Source organism: Haemorhous mexicanus, chromosome 3, assembly GCF_027477595.1.
Source record: "Haemorhous mexicanus isolate bHaeMex1 chromosome 3, bHaeMex1.pri, whole genome shotgun sequence".
Lineage (NCBI taxonomy): Eukaryota > Metazoa > Chordata > Aves > Passeriformes > Fringillidae > Haemorhous > Haemorhous mexicanus.
The window spans coordinates 64,107,060-64,132,245 of record NC_082343.1 but is presented as its reverse complement, the minus strand read 5'-3'; the positions used below and the strand labels follow the sequence as shown (position 1 = coordinate 64,132,245).

The 25,186-nt window shown below is 39.6% G+C and overlaps 1 protein-coding gene across 5 annotated transcripts in view; it reads right to left on the bottom strand.

The window, feature by feature from the left end:
* MTCL3 (MTCL family member 3) overlaps positions 1-25,186 on the bottom strand; it is a 38,323-nt gene that overhangs the window by 5,121 nt on the left and 8,016 nt on the right. The window contains exons 5-7 of one of the 5 annotated variants that reach the window (XM_059842153.1): positions 5,111-5,182; positions 3,356-4,531; positions 1,731-1,890 (exon numbers count right to left, since the gene is read on the bottom strand). In XM_059842153.1, coding sequence (XP_059698136.1) covers positions 1,731-1,890; positions 3,356-4,531; positions 5,111-5,182 — 1,408 coding nt within the window. Of the gene's footprint in view, positions 1-1,730; positions 2,740-3,355; positions 4,532-5,110; positions 5,183-25,186 lie in introns of those variants that run through there. The other 4 variants (XM_059842155.1, XM_059842154.1, XM_059842157.1 and 1 more) reach the window with 4 other exon arrangements.

Here is a 25,186-nt window from a genome sequence, read left to right as displayed (position 1 = left end):
TGACTTGGTATGACAAGTTTAAGCCTCAAATTGTTGTAGTTTTAATGTCTAAATTGCAAATCCATGGGGAAAAAATCCCTAGTATTTCCAGCAGCTGCTGAAAAATAAAAAGGCCTTTATCGGTTACAGAAATTCACTGTGAATTATGACTTGATCATATCTTGCCTTAATAGTTTTTAATATGTGGACCTTATTTTAGGTAACTGTATAAATTAGAGCATCTTAGAATCTCCTCAGAATTACTTTGGGCCTGACTTTATCCTTAACTGGGAAAGCAATCAAAGCTATCTATTAATCTCACATATATTGATTATAATTTCCTTTAGACATCTCACTAACTATAAAATGGATAATGATGACAACAGCCCCTGGGAGGAGTAAGCATTTGGATTAAATCAAGGAGTTAAATGATTTAGCTGATCAAGGTTACTGCACCTGCAGAGTGTGTTGAGGGAAAGCTAGACAAAGAAAAAAATACTGTATTTTTAATAATGAATATTTTTACTATTCTTTCATTCTCATAACAAAAATTTTATTGCCCCATCTCTTGCCTCTCTCTGATGATTTCCCCTCAAAATGGTGTCTCAACAATTTAAAGTAGCAGAGCACAACCTAGGCATGGAGATGAACTGTTCTCACTGGGGAATGAATTAAGTGAACAGAGAGCTAACGTGATAAATCAAAGGGAATCCTTACCACTAGCTAGAAAAACAGCTGCTTTATTTATTACCACTCTTTACTACCACATTATTCAACATGGAAACTGCAGAAAAAGAAGTGTCATTAATACACATACTCGTTCACCTTTTGAGAATTCATATTTGTGGGACTCAGTGGTTTCAGCATGGGTTGAATGAAACAGAAAGGTGAGCTTCATCGGGCATTTCAGATGAGGTTTTCAGAGTGGGAGATCTACTGCTTGTAGGAACTGCTATGTAAGTGTGAAAGAAATGAAACCTGCACTCTTACTTCAGTCTCTCCCAGGCAAGAAAGGAATATTCAGTGGCTATTGATGCACTTCCATGTACAGAAGCTTCCCTCACTATGGTCACTGGCTACCAATGGCACGGTTAGACAGGGGTCACTCAGCATGGCAAAGAGTTGCCATGTCCATTCAAAACTCCTGCTGAAATCTGGGCAGAGAATGTAGAGCCCTGGTGGCCACAGACTGGGAAATGTTACCTGACAAACTTGACACCAGCCAAGGTGGCTTACATCACTCCCACCTGCTCAAATCAGACAGTAGCATGGCTATTTCTCTAGAGCACAGAGAGAATGCAGCCAGCCTATATCTCGCAGAAGACTCCTCAGCTACTCTGATACCCTCTCCTCATACTTCTCATTCTCAGAAGCTCTAACTCCTGGCCACAATTCTGGATATAGTGCTCTATATACCAACTATTTTGACTGGGGCCTAATGCACATAATTCAGTGCTGAAAAACATTATCATCACTATTATGCAAAATATACATACAAGCTCTGATATAAAACTGCAGAATACACACACAATGTGGCTTTACTATTTATATGTGGCTAGAATATAAAATTCTTTTTCTAGGAGTGGGAAGAGGAAAGTAACAGAGTCCTCACACCCACTCTTCATTTTTCTGTTTTGTTTCTGATTTGGTGCAAATTAAGGAATATTAAATTGGTTCCAGTCCTCAGGAAATTGTTATTCAAAAATCATAAAACCAGACAAAGTGAAAAACTCCATCTTCTGTTTGCTTACCTGGAATACCACAATGAGCAGGTTTCCTATTCAACTGGGTGACTTTTTGGTATGTTTTTTTGCAGTTCTTTTGGTTAGGCTTTGGTTTTGGCAAACAAGTAGTCTTCAGTGTTTTTACAGCAGTGGCTATTACAGAAACTATGTCTCTTGCACGTCTTATCTTGGAGGGTGGACAAAATAAACAAACTGAAAATAACACTACAATGAACAGTAAATGATGAATGACTTACAGTACAAAAAACAGTGTAAAAAGGAAGACAAGTTTAAATATCGTTGTGTATGAAAGGGATGAAAATAATACAAGGATGAGAATAAGTAAAATGATAGGCTGGAACATCTGGGAAAGTAAATACAAAGACAAAGAGAACAGTCAATTAATGGAATAGCAAGTCCAAAGTTTCAACAAAATAAATAGTGAATCAAAATATGCTTGTGGAGGGACCAAGTGCCCATCTCCCATTTACTTCAGTAGGAGTTCTGCATGGTCAAGCCTCAAAATGTCCAATTGTCAAATGTTCAATTGTTATTATTTTTTTAAAGAAAATACTAATTAGTTTGTTTTAAATTTGTGTAGGTCCATGCAGTGCTCTGCCTTTAAGCTAATGGGAGCTCTACAAGCTCAGAACTACTGCTAGATCAGAAAGTGAGCATGCTAAATGCCGTCTCTGTTTGATTTCATGCAATACATGTATAGTAATTGATTAGCTTTAAACTCACTGCGTCTGTGACTTTCTGATACAAGGAAACAAAAGACTAATTAGTCAGCATAGGAATAAGAATAGCTTTCAGCTTCACCTGGCAACTACTTCGACTGTAAACTAGCAAGACAGCATAAAGTAAATTAACACAGCAAGAGACTTACAAAACATTGGATAACTTCATTAGCAATAACAAGATATGCCAACTATAGGATTGCATGATAAGATAAGGGTAGGTAATTTTCATTTTTCATGGCAAAAGATCTTGAGTCAGCAAGGAGTTTGCTCCCCAAAACCTCTCTGAAACAATTCTGCACAAAAACAAATCACAACAAAGACTCTTGTTACTGCTGCATGCAAGCAGTGATTAACAGGCCTTCAACAAGATGTAAACTATTACAGCAATTACAATATTCACATTACTGTGTGGCTCTGTGACTCTATAAAGTAGATTATGGTTTCTTTTAATCTGTGGTTTGCCATATTCTCTACAGTTTTTGAAATTTAGTATTTCCTCCTGCTTAAAATTAATAAAATTTTCCTTTTATTCATTTAATAGCAACCCATCCACTAAGAAAACAGACATGTTCATATGTACCAAAAATATCGTTTGCACTGCCTTTAGTGGCAATGAAGGCCCAACTCTGTCAAATGCAATTGCAAAGCCAAAAAGGAGTAAAATGTTCTGTCTCCTCGAGCATAATTTTAATTTTCAGGAGACCAGATTTAGTCACTGTTCGCAAACAACCCAGTCGGTAGAGTATGTTTTCATATGGCCAAATAAGAATTCCAAGTAATATAAGAAACAGTGATTTTTGACCACTGCCTAGAATCAAGAATTTTCTTTTTGTGCCATAGGTCAAATTTGAGGTTTAATTTGCTTGGCAGAGCCTTTTTACCTGTAGGCCGTAATAAGTAAAAGTCTACCTGACTCACTGACAAAGGTTCATCTGCACTTCGATCGTCCGAAGACTTTGGAACTTCAAGTCTGTCGATGAAAGCCTGGAGCTCTTTCCTGAAGGCCTTCATCTGCGCATTGATCCGGTACAGGAGCTCATGCTCACGTATTCTGCTGCCGTCGTCCTCCTCGTCCATCAGTCCAAAGAGGTCCCCGTTGGCCACATAAATTCTTGCCTCTGTGATGATGGTGCTCGTGTCGGAAATCAGGCGATCTATTGTCTTGCCCAGCCGCTCAGCTTCAGAGCGAATGTCCTTCATCTGCTGCCTGTCAGTGAAGCTTTTCTGCCACCCCGACGGCGTTGGATAAAAAGACCTGGTGGGCGTCAGGCACCGAATGTTGCGCACCTCTTCGGAGTCGCTTTCCCCACCGATGGGACCTTCCCTTTTGCGGTGAGGGGGGCGGGAATCATCATCGCTCTCCTTTTTTCCCGCATCGCTTTCCGCATCGCTGTCTCTAGGGCTGCCACGGATCCCCAGGTGAGAGGCCAAGTCGTAGCGCTGCATGTTGGACATTAGGACTCTGTTCTCATACTGGAGCTGCATGACTTTGCCGCTCAGCTCGTTGATCTGCATTCGTGCAGCTTTTAGCTCCTCCTGTAACGCTTCCGTCTTGGCATTGTCATGGTGCCTAGAACTCTCATGGGCCCCAGACTTGTACTTGTATTTGTTCAGCTCAGCTGTTATGCGTTTGTTTTGTTCTTCTAAATCAGCTACATTTCTCCTCAGCAATTCTGTTTCATCTTCTACTAGCTGCAAATGCTGTCGTAATTCTGACAGGGATTCATTCTGCTCTCCCAGGAGTGGGTTAGTGGTCCCTGAGAAATCGTCTCCTCTTAAATCATCAAGCTCTGCTTTCAGTCCTCTATTTTCTACTTCTAGTTCCACTATTTTCCTTCCAAGAATGTTAGCTTCCTCCTCCACAAGCCTCAATCGAAGCTTGAGTTCAGCTTCTCTTGTGGTAGGTGGCCCACCTGCTTCACCTTTTGGCAAGGGACTGTCCAAATCCCCATAAAATGATCTGTATTTTTGCAGCTCATGTTCAAATCTGTCTTTCTCTTTATCAATTTTAGCCATTTTCTTCCGCATCAAGGCTGCTTCTTCTTTGACAAACTGTAGCTGGCATTTCAGGTCTTCATTGTCATCCTTAGGGAAAAAAGCAGTATTTGAAGAAACTTGAAATCAAACAGGAGATCTCCAGTGGGATTGTCTTAACTTACAAGATTATCACAGGTACACGGCTTTAGATACATAGATATTTTCCTGCAATATTTTTTCACTGATCAATATATTAAAAAGAGGGGAAAGTACTATTTTACTTGTGACTAAAATTTGCACAGTCCCCACAAGTACCTTGAGGGGTGGGAAAAGGGGGGCTTCTAAAAAACCTTATATTTTCTATGCTTGCAACATTATCAGACTTTGCAGCGTTCAAAAATCCTGAAGTCAGCAGAAATAGAGCCTTGTTTCACTTCTGCTGCCATTTACTTTGCCTAAAATACAGAGCAGGTGAAAGCCGCTGTGTTCTGTTTGGGTAGTCCTTGAGATTAGTGGCATCTGACTGCAGATCTGGGGTAAGAGCTCTTCCGTTTCACAGCATACAGGAAAACAAAGGGCAAAGCAAAAAGCAAGCCAAGTGCAAATATGTAAACCATGTACCCCATATTTCCACAGTTCCCTGCAGTCTCCACATAGGAATAAAGGCTACAGTTACTTGCAACATACCTCTGTTGGTGTCTGCTGTGACTTTTTTTCTGATTTTGGTAGGTCTTTGCTTCCTCTCCTCTTCAGTGATTGCTGCAATTACAACAAAAGTACATGGACTGAATTTTTCTAAAGGTATACTAAAGATGTATATAATTTGTATAGCATTAATTTTAAAACAGAGCAAATCAAATGCAACTACAAAGTAATTAATTTCTTGTAATTTTTGAGATACCAAATACAGAGGAAAAATGCCACAGCCCAAAAATGAAACAGCGATGGCACACAAATAAGGTTTTAGTTTAATCAGTCTGTTACCTTTTTTATTCAACACATTTTGAGACTAGTGCATTACAAATGTTTAACATGCAACAAGAGTGTTATCCCAAATGGTAACTTACAGATGGGAAAGCTGAGACAAGCAGTGAAACCCAGCTCCCCCATTTGATATTAACCCTGGTGGGGCCAGGGCACTTTTAAAAAGCCAAAAGAAAGTCTTAGACTTCATGGTAGGACAGCTACCCAAAACAGTGCCACTGAGATCTGGAGCTGACTCCAGGGTGCATCTAAAAGCACACCTTTCCCTGTGTCCCACCCTCAGGCTTCAAGCTTGCAGTGCACTGCAGTCACACTTCCCTAAGTGCACACTAGGGACAAACTCACACATTGCTCTGGTCACTAGGTTTGTTCTGTTTTCAGATCATATTCAAGTAAATGCCATTTAAAACTGCTTGGACTACAAAATTCTAAAGAGAAACAAATCATACCAGCTCAAGAACAGAAACACACAAAACACACCAACACAGGTCTGCATCACCATACGAGTGAGACTCTTTGGTGTCCTCTCATCTGCTAGGTAGCCCAAGAGAGCAGAAAGGAAACTCCTGCTTCCAGAGCAGGATGCGCTGGGATTGAAGCCAGATAGTGTATCCAGCAAAAATCTTGTAGCTGCTGACAGCAGAAAACTTCGTTATGGAAAAGCAGCAGCAGTGGAAAACAACTGCCACCATCCCACTGGCAACACTCAATACTGATCATCAAGAAAACAGCAGCAGGAGAGAGGCAAGTGAATGAGAGAATATGTTAATACATAACACCCCACTTGCAGCTGTTCCCAGTTTTTGTGTTCCCCAGGTAAACTGTAGGCCCCAAGGCAGGACAGTGACAACCAACACCATCTCCTTCTGAGACTGTGCACTGGTAGAAACATCCTGTGAGAAACAGTCTTCCCTGCACCAGCCAGGGGAGAATCCATCTCCACCTAAAAGCCATCCAGTTCCGCAGACTGGGAATTAAAATATGTTCATAATTCTCAAGAAACAGAGTACAATGAGTGGGTATGCTGCACATAACAATCCTGTGCACAATTTGCCTGCTGGTACTAATCATCCTCTTTCTTCTGCAGATCAACTCTGTTAAAAATTTCTACACTCATGGACTAAAAAGGAAAAGTTAATGCCATAGAAAGACTCACATGTAAATCAAATTTTTATGTCTCTTGGGGAAACATTGAATGCTCTCAGTAGACCAAAGAATAAAACAAATCAAAGATCATAGTAGATAGCTGTAAAACACAGGCTTCTAATGGAATCCAGAAAAGACATGAAAACAGTTCAATTAACTCATTTATCCCTTTCAGTTTAAACCCAGCAACTTTGGAATCAGTCTACAAACAAAATGGTTCTTTTCCAGAGTCACCCACAAGTTATCCTGTTATAGAAATGGTACATGGATTTTTGAAAGGGTTGTTTTGTTGCTTTCTTTTAGAATTGGCAAGTTTATAAAGCCCTAAACTTCCAAAGGAGTAGGTTCCTCTTCTGTGTTACCATTAATTATACTACTATGTATCACCACTTTGAAAAAACCCTTTTCAAATCAGTTTACACTGCAAACTTTTCTTTGCCCTGTATTTATGCCAATACCACCCACTGATAACAATAGTATTAAATAAACAAATAAATAAGCGAGCTATAGCTGAACTATATTTCTGCTTTATTACCTAAGTGCCTTTTGCTCACCTTATTGAGCTCAGCATCTCTCCAGAAATAATGTTCTGGAATGCTGAAACTTCTTTTGTATTCTGTGACTATTCAGAAGACAAGGGATGTAAGAAAAAGTGCTTTTCTAGGTTTGATGTGAAACAAAACCCCCCTGGTTTTCTCCTTTCTTGCTCTATTTTTCTTTTTTTTTTTTTTTTTTTTGTGTGTGTTCCTTTTAGTAGTCAGGATAGCAACGTTCTAATTACAACAGTTGTGACTATGTAATGACTGGGCACTACTTTCTATTCTGCTCTACTTGAATTACAACCAACTCTCCAGAGCTTGTATTGTTCACCAACAAAATCCCAGCATTTAGCAAAAATTTTATAGCATAAAGCAATGAAGAACACGCACAATTCAATTAGAAGGATGATGTGGGTAAGCAGATTAGGCCCAGCTGGAATTGGTATGATCTCTTTTCATATGAAAAACACCATGAGACAATTTCTGATCACTAGAGGTTAAGATCTCACACATCTCAGCTGACAGAAAATATCCTCAGCGTCCTACAACATCACATCAGGGTACTGAGGCAATGGCAATATCACACTAAACAAAGAATGCCACATATCAAGAAGTATATTCTGTGATAAATATTAATTTTTTGCTATAAATACTAAATTTTTGAGAGCTTCTTCCAGATGTGCACTTCACAATTTACAGTGGCTACTCTTTCTATAGGTTCTCTCAAGCCTTGTACTACTGCAGTCTTCCAGTTCAATTTTCAACATGAAAAAATTATTGCTGCTAATGAAATAAGCAGAGAAATTCATCACAGCAAAATGGGAAAAAAAAAATGTTCAAAGTAACATATGGCAGAATGAAATAATAGCAACTCAGACTACTGCATGCAAGTCTTCATACTAAACAGAGACTGGACATTTGTCTGCACATTGTTTGTCACTAAAAGCCACCTCTGCTGCTTTCTCAACTGTAGCAAAAAATCTGCCCTTCATATGCTAGAATTGTTGTTGTGAAGGAGAGTTTGTGGGCTCAGATAATTTTTTTCCCATATAATTAAGAACCATCCTATTCAGAAGTGTCCATAGCTAGGATAAGACTGCAGATGAGGTTTGTATTAGATGCACACCAGATCACACGCAAAAGGCAATTCTGCTGCGGTGCTCAGCAGCATCAATTCTCCAGTGACCTTCACTGGAGTTTATCCAATGTCTTGCTGGAGATGCTAAGCACTTCTCAAGATGGCATAATCCTTCTCTTGCCAGCCCTAAATTGCAAGCCAAATGTGCAGCCCTAACATCACCTGTCATGCTCAGTGCTTCTCAGGTGGAAAGAGACCTGAAATTGACTCAGAGAATAACACAATACAGAGATAATTTCATCACACTCTACTGAGCAGTAAAGCTATAAAATGAACTCAAATTCTTCCTACCTTATTCTAAGCTACAATAAATATCTCAGCAATAAATAAAGAATCCTTAAGCAAAACCTGCCAAGATTTTTCAAGATGCTTAGGTTTGGTTATTTCAAGCCTGATCTAGGGGTATATTATCTAAAAGTCATGGTAGGCAACCATGGGAGGAATTTGTGACACATCAAGGGATTTAGGCCTGCAGAGACCCCACAACAGCCTTTATCCCTCCTGACAGAACAGGGCAAAGGGTGTGCAGCTCCTTGAATCTCCACAGCTACCACAAACCTCATCTGCACAAAACTTATGCTGTACTTGGCTATGGTAAGCTGACTCCCAACAGCTGTAACACATCTGCAGTGCTTTTGTAAATCAGAGTAAACCCAACACTTTACACTTTACAGTCTTGAAAACTCGATGAACAATGAACATCTTTTGGGCTGCACAAACTTGCCTCTTTGTGGCACAGAGTGACTATGACCAGGGAAATGTAAATTTCCCTGGTCATAGAGAGGCCCTAAGCCTCTCTCTGCACTTTCCCTTTAATCAATAAGGCTGTACAACTTATGGAACTGGATCAAATCAGACATAACACAGATTTTTTGGTTTTCTGCCACTGGGTCTAATGTAATAAAAACTAAATTTACACTGTCTGTGTTGGCAAATTGAAAATTTATATTCTCCAACAACAAAACAAAAAATCTTTTTTTTTTAAATGTCTTCTTTATTCTGCAAGTCTTAGTGCAATTTGCCAGCAATTTGCCCACTCAAGACCCTGGTTTTGTCTGTCATTAGTACAAACACACAGAATGATACAATACTTTATTCCTTCCACCACCATTCAAGAGCAGAAGTCTTGAATATTCCTGTATGCTACTTGCTTGCAAAATTAAACCACAAATGAAAAACCAGAGGATAACTGAGATGTAAAAAGCACAGCCTACCTGTTCACAAAACAAACACAAAGCATATCCCTATTCACTGTACCAACACTCTCTTCATATTTAAACTGCTTATTTCAAAAACACTGCTGAGGAGCAATACAAAATGAAAACAATGTTTACTACTTCATTAGAGAAAGAAAAATAGTTCTTATGTAGTCGAATGACTTCATATTGTAGAAAAGAGAAGCTGACCTCCAATATTTGTATTATGTCATTTGCATTTTTTAGGAGTTACCTCGGTTATCACTTTCAGTTCCTTTACTATTATGTATTTATCAATTAAGCAAGAAAAAATACAGAAGAAGGGAAATATGCAATAATTATACTTTATCTAGAGAAATGTTTTGCAGTTTGAACTAAAGCCACATTGTTAGAGGATATCATAGTAACTATTGTGGTATAACTAGGTAAAAGCATTCTTTGGAGTGCATAACTGAAGCAGCATATTTATGCTTCCATGACATTTGCTTCCTTCTTTTTCTTATTCAAAACAGTGACAGTAGATGAAAATTGCCTTTTCAAAGCTCTCACTACATCCTGGTCAAATAGCCATCCAAACTGATACTTTGCTTTCTGTGATTACACACCCCTTCATCCACCAGGATATCACAAAACAGTGGAAGCAATTTCTCTGAAGAGGAAGAGGTCTTCTGCCATTTGAACCTTTCAAAACATGGAAGAGCTAGACATGGTTATTTCCCCAGTGCTATCCAGCTAGACTTTGTTATAGATGCAGAAATCATAACCATCTTACCCTCGGCTCCCTAATCCTGAAATGCAAAAGAAGATCTCAGAACATCATGAATATTTTGAAGTTCAAGTGCAGGAATAAGTTACGGTACTGCATACTGATGCTAGTTAAACTTTTCCTAGGGCTTCCTAAGTTGGTGTTTATTTGCCAGCTCTGCTATTTGTCTATTCTTAGAGAAGAGATTCAATTTTTTTGACAGAGTTTCCACAAAGACTAGTATAATGCACTGCTCCAGCCTTTATCTGGGACTGACAGCACGACAGACGGCATGTCAACATTGTTAAAACTACTACCACATAACAATAGCAATATTCACAGGCACAGATATGTATATAGCAATTATAAATTAAATACATAAGAGATTTCATCAAATGTAGAGTGTTTTTTCTCACACCTAGTACCACATGCAGAGTTTTTCAGTCTTCTTAGAAGGATATCTCAGAAGAGATTCCAAAGAGATTTTCATGAGAATGAGAAAGTGCCAGCAACCAGATGAGGTTCACTGCCCTGGTTGCACAATATTAATCAAATAGTAGTTACAATATCCTAACAAAAAAGGTTTGTGTCAAAAATGAAAAGTTTCTGCAAATTTGTGGGCTGATCACACATGTCCATTGGTGTCCATGCTCATTTGATACTCAAGAGCTGCATGAAGTGCACAGACAACACTTACCATCCCTCACCTGGATTCACAGGGTGGGACAGCATCAAACACAGGCACATCCAGGTGCATCTGTAGGCGCACAGCAGAGAAAGGAGCTTTGAAGCTCGCCCTCTGTGACTGTGCCCTTCTGACAACTTCCACTTGCAGGAACATCTCACCAAAAAAACAGATTTTGGAGCTCATGTGAAAGGATGCAAAAATTGAAGATGAATTCTTCTGTTACTCTTGGTCTCTTCTTTTGCCTGTGTTTACTTGCGGAAGCACTTTTGTAAAGCTAACTCTTTGTAAATTGGCTGAAAAGTATTTTCTGTAATACAACATATGGGGAAGTTTCAGAGGTGTTAGGAAAGTTTGGTCATTGAAAACAGAGGATCAGACTGCTGTGCTCTGATGTTATGCCAGCATGATCCAGCCACAAATTAAAAACATTTTGACCAGGAGCTCATGTAAAGAAGGTGCTCTAGAAAAAATAAACCATGGAGACTAAGAGCTGAAATGGAAGGAAGGTGTATTATAAGTTTGGACAGCCCCACACCTACTTTTCTCACTCTGGTTACGTCTGATTTGACATAACCTAAGCCTGCATCCAATACTTTTCCTGGTATTTCAACAATGGGTGGAGATGAGGGGAAGGAGGACACTGCAGCCCTGGCTAGAGCAGAGTGTACAGCTGCTTCACTAACTTCAAGAAGCTTGTAAGACCTGACACTTGATCCCCATGTCCTGTCCTCCTAAGTAATGACTCTTCCCCCTAACTGAAACTTGCACAGGTTCCTACGGGAAAATGCTTAAGCACAGCAAGGGAATGGGCTGTGACTCTTAGGCATACTTAAAACCTTAATGTAGAGGTTGATCTAAAACTATTATTTAAAAGTTCCCTTTGCTAGAAATGTGAAAATCTCATTCTGAAAAGAAGCCTGACAGTCTTCCACTTATTTTAAATATTTGATCACTGGAATGTATTTTTAATTAGCTATCATGAACAAATATTTGACTCTTCAGCATTTATCATAAATGTCACTGAACCAGCAAATCACCTGCAAATTAATACCACAGCAGCTCTAATGGGCTTATACAAGAATCAATTTGAGGTCCTACTCTAATTAACATTTTTTCTTACTAACTGGGAAGAAGACCCATGAAATAACATTGGGTAAAGACTGCAGGGTAAAGGTTGGAGAAACACTAAATATTGAAAAGGAAGGTCACTGATACAAACCTTTGTGCAATCTAATAAAATCAGTTTTAATATGTCTAAATATGAAGATACAGACATAAGAACAAGGAATAAAAGCTATGTTAATACAACAGGAGAACTGCCTAGAGAATAGAGAAGGTCTCTTGAAAAGCCACATCTCTAAAAAAAACCTGCAGGGTCATAGACAATAATCAGCTGAAATTATATCAAGGTGTAATTTTGTGACCAGAATGTTTATTAATATGGGATGCAGATATCAAAACAGAGGCTCGCTGTGCAGTAACTAGAAAGGGTGTGCTTCTCCACAGAATCAAACCAGCCTCAGGAAAATTTCACTTACAAGTAGTGTCTACCTTTCTCCTTTGAGAGAGGTCAAATTCCTAACCTAGGTTAAATGCTGAGTTTTCACATGGCATGGGTAAATGATATCAATCCTAAGCATGAAGATTTTAAACAAAGAAAAAAACACCAAAACATTGATGCCAGACTCTTGAATTTAGCAAGGCAGAAAGAAAGTGTTTCCTGCCTGGTAACTAACTCTCAGCAACTTCAGATGAGAAGGGAGGTGCAAATTTTTACCTGTTGCTGGGACAGTTCATGAAGACTGTGCTAGACTGCTCTCAGCTGTTAAGTTTTAGCACAGACCAACACCCTTTTCTGAAAAGTAGGCACCAGCTTGAATAAAATAGCTGGGGTATTTTATGACCTGTGCTATTCAGAAGACCAGAATGGTTTACTATATAAGACAGTTCTGCCCTCATAATTTCTGAACACATGAAACTTGACCAAAATTTGGAAACCGAGCAACAATACTCCTAGAAGCCCATCACAAGAAAAATAAACCTCTGCATGTATTTATATGTATCAGCAAGGCAATATTTCATTTCAAAAGTTGTTCTGGAGGACTGTTACTGGTGCTTCTAATTAATCATTTAATCAAAGATTTAAACTGCTAGCATCTGTACATTTAAAATAATTTAGACCAGCCTGTAATTTAAAAGACTGCTGATAATCAGGGCAGCTGGATGTCATCATCAGTCATGCTTTGCAGGGAGGTGGAGTCCTCTCATTATGGACAACGCTGACGGAAAAGAGATGCATGGCAAAGACCTTCTAAGTGCAAGTACTCATCTGTGACCTAAGCAAAGGGCTTTGCTGTTATCCTAACCTGGATTCATTGCTAAGCCAGCCAAAGTCAATTAAAACAATCATGCAACCAGGATCAAGCAAAGCAAAACAGACTTGATACCTACAGGTTTTATTCTACACATCTTGATATATGCAGTTGTTAATTCTAGCAATGAGGGGGAAATGGGGGAAATCACATCATATGTCAAAAAATCTAAGCAGAAACAAACACTTCAAAATAGCACATCTGCACTTCTAAGAGGTTAATCCATTCCCTTTTACTTCAAAATAAGAAATGCAATACTTGGAACTCTTAGCTATGGAACATTATCAAAATCTGAATTTCTCTAATGCCAGGAGATTGCGTTTCTTGATACTATGAACACTGAAGTAAGTGAAAAAAAAACAAACCAACAAAACAACAAGCAACCCAAAACATCAAAAGCCTGGTGCTCTTGTTCCTGGCTAGCATTGATTCCACATGATTCAGAAGAGCTGCTGAACTGATCCCAGAACCCAGCACACCTATAGCTGGGTCAAGTGACACATATTACAGCATATAGCTATAAATGTGTATGAATGAGAGGGTCCAAAAATGACAGGGTCTAAAAGCAGAGGGTGAGAACACGGCATTCTGAAGTGTCATATTCTTCCAGGACAGTTCAGAGGTAAAGGACAGCCAGCACACTGCCAGCTTATGAAGAATCAGCTGGCTGTCTTGAACAATGGCACACAGAAGCCATTTGCTGGGCAGTGTTCCCCACCCCTGAATGTGTACAATACTTCCCTTGTTGCACTTTGTTCTTCCTGCCTGGCTGCTGCCCGTGAGGTATGTACCTGATGGAGAGCCCAGCCTGTGCACACAGACCCACACGTGCACAGCTCTGTGACAGCCCTTCTTGGTAGCATGTAGCTGCCTCAGATCTCCTGCTCAGTTGCTGTGTTTTGCCTTGGGAAAAAAGTCTGCTTGGACAGATGCTGAGCTCTCCTGTTTAGAAGTAGTAACCTGGAAACCATTTTCTTTCTCCCGATCCAGAAGCCTTTTCTACCCTTCGTATGCTCCACTGCAAAATAGGGAAATAGATTCTGCTTGTTACTAACAAGAACAGATCAGAACAGTTGGGGCTGAAAGAGACCTCTGTTATGACCAGCCCCCACAACTGGCCTCAGCAAAGCACCCTGGCGCCTCCACAAATGGACAAATGTTTTGAGTCATTAATCATTTAATAGTCCAGTCTCTCACAACCTCTGAGGATCTACTCCAGTGCCCCCTGCTCAGAGCACAGACAGCTGAAGCAGGCTTCTCAGGTCCCCTGTGCAGTCTTGAATTTCTCCAGAGGTGGAATGTCCTTCCTCTATATGCAATGAGTTCAGTGTTTGAGCACCTTCACACTAAAGTTTGTTCTGGTCCTGCCACTGAACACCACTGAAAAGAGTCTGCTTCCTTCTTTCCATCCTATCCGAGATTTCATAGAAACACAGATCTGGGGCCTCCCCAGACACCCTGTCCCCAGGCTCAGGAGCCCCATTTCAGCTCAGCCCATGCTTCAGGTCCTGCTTGAGCTGTGTGAGATGCTGTCATTAGCTCACCACAGTTGCTCCTGTCACCAGTCATGACTTTGTTGATACACCTGTGCACTGGTTTTCCAGCTGAACCTTAGACCTGATTCATCACCTTGAACCTGACTGATATCTGGACTTCATAACCTTTCACTTCAAAATGGACTGCAGGCAAACACAAGTGACATTATAAAGAACTGGCAGCAAAACATTAAGTTGGGTTGATTTTTGGGGGGATTGAGTGGGGGTGAGGGCAGGGAGAAGGACATGGGAAGATAATTTTAAAGGAGAAGGACCAAACCCGATCAGAAGGCTGGAGTATCATACTATCTTATTTGCATCCTACTAGATACCATTAGGATACTAGTTAACAAACAGTATCACTTCTCCTTCAGGCACTGCATGCTAGTCAGAGCAGCACACAAAGAAGCTAGGCTTGCTTCACTAGGCTTTTCTGATTCTGAAACTACTGGGTAATTTGTGCCAGCCACCTCAATTCTCAGAACCATTATTCAGAAAAAATTGATGAACAATTACTACTGAATAGTAAATTTAGAAATTCTTGTGATAGCTTTATTGTACATATCTCTGCTGTCCCCGTTCCATTTGAGGTCGTGCCAATTTCTTTCACCTGTTTTTACACTGGAAACTGCACTGAGGTCACACCCTGAGGGCCCATGACATGTTCCAGAACAGCCATCTGTACTGTGACAAGACAAGGTTCCCTTCCTTACACTGACAGCTGAGTTCAGCCAAAATGCAGAGCAGCACGTACCTCTATGGTGCTACTTCCTATTTACTCTCCTAAAGCCAGGACAAACTACCTACAGCTGTCAGGCTCTGCCAAACTCCTGTCAGGAGCATCTGAAGGATGCATTGGGAAATTCCATGTGCAGAGTAACTGAAAAAAAATCTATCAGGCTGCAGAGTTCTCTGGAGGTTTTTGAAACTGTAGATTTGCTAGAACATCCAGAGAATGTAAAGACAGAAAATTCTTTCATGTGGGGTTTCTGAAAAGCTCAGTTTAATACTATGAGAAAAACAGCCCTGAAACCAGCAATGACCACGTACACTAAACAATAACAGAGCTATGGCAACTTTTTTTTCAATCTAAAACAAGCTCATATTTGACCTGTCTCAGCACACTGCAAATACTCTGTTATTTCAGCTGTTTCTTTTAAGGGACAGGTGCACTTAAGCAGGACTAAATACAGTGGTACAAGAGACAGAAAGCATGTGTAACTATTACTCATCAAAGCCTTGGTGGGGCTTCCAGTAACACAATGACATTTGGTGGACATCGGTTCCATACAAAAACATGTATCTAGACCTCTGGTTCAACATCTAGAAAATGTCTCTGTTCTGCCTCTATAAAGCCTTCCAAGTAATAGAAAGCAATTTTGCAAAGTCATATGGATTTCCTCTAAATCTAGAGAATCCTAGCCTATATCTGTATTCCCATTCATGTTTTTGTACCAGTACAAAGATATTGAATTTCCCCTCTCTATCATGCAATCTCTTTCTTTAAGATAAAAAGAAATCATACACAATGTCTTATAGCAAAAAAAAAAAAAAAAAAAAAAAAAAAATCCACCTGCCAAAAATGAAAAAAAAGGGCAAAAATAAAATGTGAGCTGGAATTTGAAAAGTAAAATGTATTATTTAAACAAAAAAAATGAAACAACAAAACCAACTTAGGTGAAACAACAACAAAACCAGGGTGGATTATATGCTGTCTTTGATACTGTGAAAAGTAACATAATAGAGCTATTTAAGAATCACCTAAACAAGGGAGGTTATTTTCACACTTTTAAGTGATGTGGCAACTTCTGGTTCAATTGAGCAGTCAAGCTGGTACCCTTATGTCTAAATTGCATAAGGGACACTTGAATGTCCATTTGAGTACAGCAATTGGGAAGTACAAAAATAAAAACTTTCTTCTGTGACTGAGGACCATTAAGAGCCCTCTAATATTGTATTTCCCAGACTTTCCTCCATTTGTTAATGTGGTATTGTATTTTGGCAGCCTTAGTGAAGTCAGTAGTGAGGCTGCCTACTCAGCAGAGATAAAAAAGCTTTTCTTTCTCCTTTATATCTTGAGGAAGTCATGATCTAAAAGTCTGTATTAAGAGAAGTACATCTTTTACTGCCTGCTCTTTGGTGAGTTAATGCTCACAAACCATTTTCTGTGATAACCAGTTTCCATCTACCACCTGATCCACAGTTCCCACCCTGTCCATTACTTCCACGGACAACTGGCCATGCCAAGTGATTGCCCCTTGCCAAGTAATTCCCAGCAGTAGGAAATCACATGGCAGCAACAGACTGGACTTGCTGTTCTGCATCTCGTTTGCCATCTCATCTGGCTCCACACCAATTCAGAGAACCTTTGCTTAGTTTTTGCACTAGTAAATGAAATGGTCAGAGACTGTTCTCAGGATCCAATGCCAACTGGCTCTTCACAATTCAGTCTCCTTTCAGCTGTGATGACAATACAGCTGAACTTCCCTACAGCTTCCTTTCAAACAAACAGGAACACATCCAAATTGTCAATCAGTAACAAGCTCTGACTCAGGCTAGACCCCAAATTATGCCCAAGCACTGAAGCTGTGGCAACTGACCCAGGTCAAAACCATCTAAGGGACATGTTAGCAACCGCTTGCTCAGTGTGTGGGCCCTTCCTTTGAAAAGGATGATCCAAGCAAAAAAAAAAAAAAAAAGGGTTTCAGGTGCTTGAGACCAGAATGTTGGGACTGATGTCCTTCCTGTAACATCGTTTCTATGTGTTTGGAAGCTCAGGTTTTATTCTATGCATCCATTCTAGTTAGGTTTTTTGTTTTTTTTTAAAGATGGTCATTACTTTTTTTTTTCTTTAGAATACAGAAAGTAAGAGTCTCTTACTGCAAAGAGACTTTAATTTTACCTCGAAACTGTATATAAAATCAGTAACTCCTTTGACAAGAGAGCTTGCAAATCTAAGGCTGCTGTTATCTACCACAGAGATGAAGGAAAATAAAATAAGATTCTGACACAAGGAAAGAACTCTCACATTCCCATGAAATCAGAGTAGCAGCATTATGTTTACAGACTCAAAAGAACTGATTAGTCTTTATTTTGTGATGGCCAAATTAGTTTCTGTTTTAAACCTATTCCAGACATACTCTTTTTTACTACAGCTGCCACTCCTTGATTATTACTTCCTAATCAGCCATCAATCTTGCCACTTTTTTACACACCCTTGTCAATTTTCAGACCTTCAATAGAAATTTACAAAGCAGCACACCAACTTCAATGACTGAAAAATATCCCTTCCAGGCATCTTTACTCACAAAATCTCTTCACAGTAAGATATTTATGGAGCTTTATTCTTTTGAAATCATTCCCTATTTATTACCTATGTTTTGGAATACATTATTATTGACCATCAGGCTGTTTATATTCAATTTTGAGTAACTCTCTTGAAGCAAATGGCTCATGTGAATTGCTGACGGCTGATAGATAATTAAAAGCTAATTTTACAAAGTTTAAGCATCAGCTGCTTCTCAAATGCACTTTTTTTTCCCTGCTTATGGCATGACATTTTCAGAGAATTACTACAACAGATTCTGTTACACAGATTAATTTCTTTCTCCATTAAGATGCTTTTCTTATATTCAAAGAACAAAACTGAAGCAAACTCTGCTTATCCCAGTCCTGTGAAACCGCAGTCTGCTCTGAGCAAGTATGTCAGAACCACATCCTCACAGGTTGTGAATAGCATCCCTGCTGAGTACTGTTTTTAAAGGAACAAGGTACTTGGGCAAGACACCAAAGGTAACAGAATACCACACATGCAAGTCTGACTGGGGGTTACACATCTGCTGGGATGTGGTGCTTAGAAATCACTGAGCTGTGCTTGCAGATAGAGGGCTTTATCTCTTTTTCCTGTACAAACCCAGGCAGACATTTGTTTCTCATCTCTTTTTGAAAAGTCTTCTAATTATCCTGTTGCTCTCTTCACCAAAACAAGTTGCCTTTTTTTGAGACAACAAACCAAAATTCCAGATCACAGAAACCCTCTGCTTAAAGGCACTGTTGGCACAAGTGTTGCTGACAGACTTAGTACTGGATATTCCAAAAGACACAGGAAGGAACTGGTCTTGTGAGAGCCCTATTAAATCCTCCCCTGCTGCCATCTGGTGCCAGGAGAAAGGAAATTACTGTAACTCTCCAAAGAGTTCCACTTACTGCACTGAGCCTGTGAGGATGAGCAGCTACAGCAGCCTCTCATCTCACTCTGCTTAACCTTGCTCCCTCCATCACCAGCTGTTTGAAATGAGGCTCTAACTCTGAAGAAAAATGAAAATATGAGGTGCAATTATGATGTGCCTGGGAGACAGCATGATGGAGGAGACTTAAGCTTTCTCTTTCAAACTAGAACAGCAAAGTATCAATCTCCAGTGATTCATATGCATGCAGCACAGGCAACAAACTGAAGCCAGAAATCCATGGACATCCACATAGTTATGACCTCACTGGAATCACAGAGACCTGTCAGGATAGCTGACATGCCTGGAGTGCAGCAATGGATTGATGAAAACTCTGAAGGTGAGGAAGAAGGGTTTGGCTCTACACAAAAGAGCAGTTCAATTGTGTTTGGAGCTGTCCTGTGACAGGTGATGATGGGCCAGCTGTGAGCCACAGGAAACAATCAGAGGACAGAGGAGCGCCCTCTCAAGTGTCTTCTCCTGATCATCTGATGCACAAGGGGAAATGAAGCATTTTTCAGACAACTAGCAGTCACATGACTTCTGCAATGGATTGAAGACAATTTTTGCCACAGGTGATGAATAAGTCAGCTGTAGCAATTACTTTGATGGACCTCTTGCAAACAAGGAATCACTGGTCAGAGGTTTAATGGTCAGTGGTAGCACTGGCGGCACTGACTGTGAGATGGTGAAGTTTAAAGTCCTGAGAGAAGGGATCAAGACAAGTACCAGGCAAGGAAGTTCTTGAAAGCTTCCACATATATAGTGTTACTGTTGGATATGGCTGCCTTGCCTGTTGGAAATGCTGCTGCACTCTTTATGAGACTTGTTTCCAGTTTCTTGCAACCTCATTACATTTTAAGCGTTGCAGATTTTCCACACCAAGCATCTGTCCTGGGATAAGTTACCAACACTGTTAATATTTTGGGAAATTAAAGCAAATTATTCAGCTCTTTTTAAGATGACAATATTCTTGTTTGCTCATAGTAAATTATTCTAGCAACTGTTCTCTTGAGATATCCCAATATGTCTGTGTTCCAGACCATTTTTGTGTTTATATACAATGTATATCTCATACTTTCCTAACTCATCAAAAGGATGACATAACCTTTTAGAAATTTTCCATTCTTATATATTACCAGGTAATTATTCATCGGAGCTTACCAGTTTGAATTGCTGAAAATTCAGTATTTATAAATTACCTCACCCTCTCCCACTGCCAGCTATCAATCTGCACGTTTTCTCCAGCTGACAGATTATGTTCCAACTCCAGAGCCAGAAGGCAAAGCCAACTAGTCCTGCAATTGCTGTTCCATGAGGGTCTGGATAAAGCTGAAGCCAGGCATTAGAACCAGAAACCTTCCTTCAGGTGCTCACAGTGATAGAGTTGCTGTTTCCTAGCACAGAGAGTGATCCTCCACTGCTCTCAGTCCAGATGCAAAAATGACAAGCTAAGGCTTGGAAACAAGGAAAGGAACAGAACAAACCAAGGAAGCTGACAGATTTGCATGAGGGGGCGGAGGAACCAGGGAAAAAGTAAAAATTTCACAGCAGATAGAAATTGTAGCTAAGAAATGGGGATAATATATTTGAAGCAGAGTAAGAGCAAATGAACTGGAAAATTCTTGAAATCCAGAGAGGAGATTGAATACTCATGAAGAGTTGGAAGGATGCAGGGAAGGAAGGGATGGTGGGAGAGAAGGACAAGACTGGGAGTTAGAAATCAGAAGACAGCACAAAAGCTACTACTATGAGACATAAAAGGAAAAGAAAAAGAGAAAAAGAAAGAAAATGAGAAAGTGAAAGAGAAAAAATAAAAAGAAAAGAGAAAGAGAGAAGAGAAAGAGACACAGGATCAAGAATGAGTGAAAGAATCTGGAAAACGTGAGACTTTGTGAGTTAGAGAAGAAAGACTTGAAATAAGTGGTTGTGGTTAAATGGCAGGAGAAGGGGTTTAAAGAAAGAAAGGGATACAAGAAAGAAGAGATACTGGATTTTCATCCTAGAAAAGCGAGGCAAGCTGGTGATCAAGGGGACTGGGATAGCATCTTACCAGATCTTTCACAGTGTGGGTTTGTTGGTTTGAAGTGTTTTTTGGTTGTTTTGGGGTTTTGTGGCTTTTTTGTTTGCTGGTTTTTGGTTTTTTGATTTTGTTTGGTTGGTTGGTTGGTTGATTGGTTTTTGGGAGTTTTGTTGTTTTTTTCCTTTTGTGAGGGTTGGGGGGTCAAATTTGGAGTTGTTTGGGGTTTTTTTTACAGCAGCTTTTTTAGTGAAATTTCCAGCTATCCTTCTGATGTCTAAGCAGCCTGAACACTCAGAGGTGTATAAAGAGCTAATCTGTGCTTAAATAGGGCAGGCAAAGGTTGCAAGAGTAAGCAGAAAAGTATAATTATGTTCCTGTGGTCCCACAGCAGGTTAGTGTCAAAATAAGGAACAGAATTCAGATTTTTCCTCCCAGCTCCCCAGATCCTGTTGCCTTCTTCCATTTCCATGTAGTGTATGAACCAGATTGACAAGACAAACACAGACCCGTGTAGGGAGGCATAGACTCCTCAGCCTGCAGTCTGAACTGGAGGGACAAAAGACACCTCTGGTTCATGTGCCATGGTTATCACAGGTTCTGTATCTGAACTAAAAGTCTGTACTCAGAAGAAGAAAATGGTGGATTGACAACACCACCCTAAAGCAGCTGTAAGAACTGAGCTGCCTTGCATCTGCCCAGCTTGGAGCAGTAGCAGAGCAATCCATACCCATCCAGAGAGACACACTGGGGCGGTACCAGTTGTCAGTTTCTCTGGATCTGGGTTGAAGGCACTTGAGACAGTATTTCATGTTTGGACTCAAGTATTTATTATTTCTTATCAGTAAAACAGTCTCACTACTGTGAGTTTGGCAGCTTTTCATTAGAAGGCACAAAATGGCTAACAATCTCTTGTTACAAAGTCTTTTAAGACTAAACTATCCAATTAAGAACTGACACCTAGATTATTTTCCCTTTTAACCCAATAACTGACCCCAAAGAGCCCACAATGTGGACTTTTCTGCCCAATTACAAAATGCAACCCAAACCTACGAAGAAGAAGGAAGAAGAAGCATTAAGAAGAAACCCAGGATGACACCCTGTGCCCTCCCTCATGCTTCTACCCACAACATACTAAAAACCCCAAAACCTAAATTTCTCACCAAGTGACACACCTACACTGCTCTCTATAATCTATTTCACACTTTTGTGGATTCTAGTCTATCTTGAAGTCTAGGAAACTTTCTCCATGAATGAGGGTCAAAGTCAGTTCTCTGCTGGGGAGGTCAGGGCACCCCAGAGCAGACAGAGAAACCCAGTGCTCTGGGTTTCCACAACGCATGTCCCCGAAAAACACTGTGCTTCTTGCCATTGCATATCTGCATGGCAACAAGGATTTATAAAGCCCAGGATCCAGGACAACTACCATATTTTCCCCCTATTTCACTTGTTTCACAACAAACCACTAAACCTCAGCTAACTGGGTGTTTGCTACATAGCTACAGCAAAAAAATTAATTTTTAGTTCATGATAACAGAAATATCTACAAGCGTTAGCTAGGCTTAACTCGTTAACAACAAACTAATGAAAGTTAATTAATTAATTAATCAATGAACAACATGTTCATTATTATTAACATGTTAATTTTTTTAATATCTGAAAAATTACATCTAGCTACTGCTGGTTTCTCTTTCCTGCTAGGAAACAATTCCTCTACTTTTTTTTTGGCTTTCCAAAAAGGATTACAGTTGATAGCAACCAATATTAAAGAAGAAATCAGCAGCAGTTGCTACAAATAAAACCAACACAGATTAAAAATCTTGTGTGTCTGTGTGGATATATGCAGGAATAACTTTCCATCAAATAGCTGCAGTTTGGGGGACTGAAAGCAAAAGTAACTGATAGAAAATCTATGCATTGTTGGAACACCTTCCAAATCCTAGATGCTTGCAAGCTTCTGCTGCCATCAACAACAATTTTAAACTTGTTGTGGAATTTATCATAATTTGTTTTCTCCAAAAGCTCCAAATCAAGAAGGCAAACTGCAATTACATCTTTATATAAATGGACAAATACATTCACATGTCTATATTCACCGAAATTTTCACTGGAGAGCTCCAGATTTGACTCTAAACCAACACATTGCTAGCTTTTATCTTTTCTACATGTTTTCAGTCAAGTCTCCATGCTTTTTGAAACAACAGAGAATCCACAAAGAGAGAACTTTGGCTTTGATCCTGCCCTTGAGACTACCTACCATAAGATTATGTTTTCTTTCTTACATTTTCTATTAAGTCATATTTTAATTCTATGATATCTCACACTGTTCATTATTAAAGAACAAGAAATTTCACACGGCAATTCTACATAAATAGATTTTAAGAATGGAAAGGTTTGGGTTTCTGCAGTACATCTGATGACAAAAGTACAGAAATCAATCATTACATCTCCAAGCATTTTTACTATGTTGTGAAACAAAATGTTCCTTTGTCTTTAGAGAGATACTTTCCCATTAATTCTAAGCTCAATAAAGCAAAGATCACAATCCAGACAAAAGGTTTTCCCTGTATTTCAATTTAGGCTGAGTAGAACTCCCTTAAGCAGGAGGTTCCATTGGTTATAATGACTGTATTGAAATGAGAAAGGGTTGTAAATCCATGAAATTTGTGGAAAATAACTCACAAACAAACAGAAAATTAACATTATGACTACCTGACAATGACATTTAAAATGCATGAAACCTTCAACTGCCAGAGAAGAAGAAAAATTATTTGTCACAGAAAAATTCTAATGCAGACTGCTTTTGGTTGTTTTCATGGTTTTTTGTATTAACATTTGAATAACTTCTTCACAGATTCTAAATTTCAATTCTGTAAGATTTACTATTCTTTACAAGAATGTTTCCATGGGTCCCCCAAGTCATGGTATATTTGAAAAGTGCATAATAATTTGGCTTTGCCTCAAACTTGTTTTTCCTCTGACTTGCACCTCCTCACCTCCAACAACTTCCCCCATGCTGCACTCAAAGTCCTGGCCTGAAAATCAGCATTCACCTGCTGAAAGCAACTCAGCAGCCTATCTGAAATACATAAATCCTGCCAATTATGATGACAGATAAGGCAGTTCTCCCTTCTTCAGTATAAGGATGTATTTCTGACTCTTTGTCCACTCCACCCCCACTATGGTGTCAAGCCTTACTTCACATTTTCATTCTGGCTCGGTGCCCCCATGCTGTGCCACTGGGAAACACCCATCTGCTTCAGCTTCATGAAAACCATTATTGTCTAACAGAGGCCCTAAACATGACACCCATCTCTTCTGGAGCCTCCAGCACCCTTTCATTGATACCAACAGCAAAACCAGAAAGACTTAAGCCAAAGAAAGGAGTGGAGAGCAGTGTGGGAGCAGCAGAATTGTAGCTCCACATAGTGGGCCAGAAGGAAGAACCATGATAAGGAGAAAGTGACTAGTGATGACAGGGAAGAAGAAGTCCATTAACTGGCTTAATAGCAAAGAACACAAACTATTAAATTGCCCCCAAACATCACTGTAATCTGAAGATGCTTCAAAAAAGTGAGGCAAAAGGATTTTACAGCAGTATAACCTATTAGAGAGAAGGAGGAACCAGAGATGAGAACCTAAAAGAAAGTAGAGTGTGAATGGACAAAAATAACAAAAACTTTGGAGTAAAGCCAATCTTAAGGACAAGGCATAAGGATAATTACAGAAATTACATGCTCTTAGCAAGAGGCTAGTCCAGGAAACCAAGCTTTATTTAATGGCAGTAACCAGAGAGAAAACAGAAGGGGGAAGTTTCAGGGAGATGAGGGGAAACCTGACTAAAGCTCAGATTTTTTTCATGCCCTTTTAAAATCAGCAGTTATCTGGGAAAGCAGCAGAAGGTGGAACAAACCACCTGTTTAACCTCTACTAACATGCTTGAAATTCAGCTACTGTAATGGAAAAGAATTAATATTTTTAATACTACATCACTTAAAGGACTCATTTGCAGTTCCTAAAAATGCCCTAACATCATACAACTCAAAATTTCCTGCCCTTTTTGACAACTAAATATGTCTCTGCTGCTTCATGCAAGATCAAAGAAGACACTGGTGTTCCTACCAGCGTATATTCCTAAATGTGAAAATTGGGGGCCTTCATTGAATTTTAAATC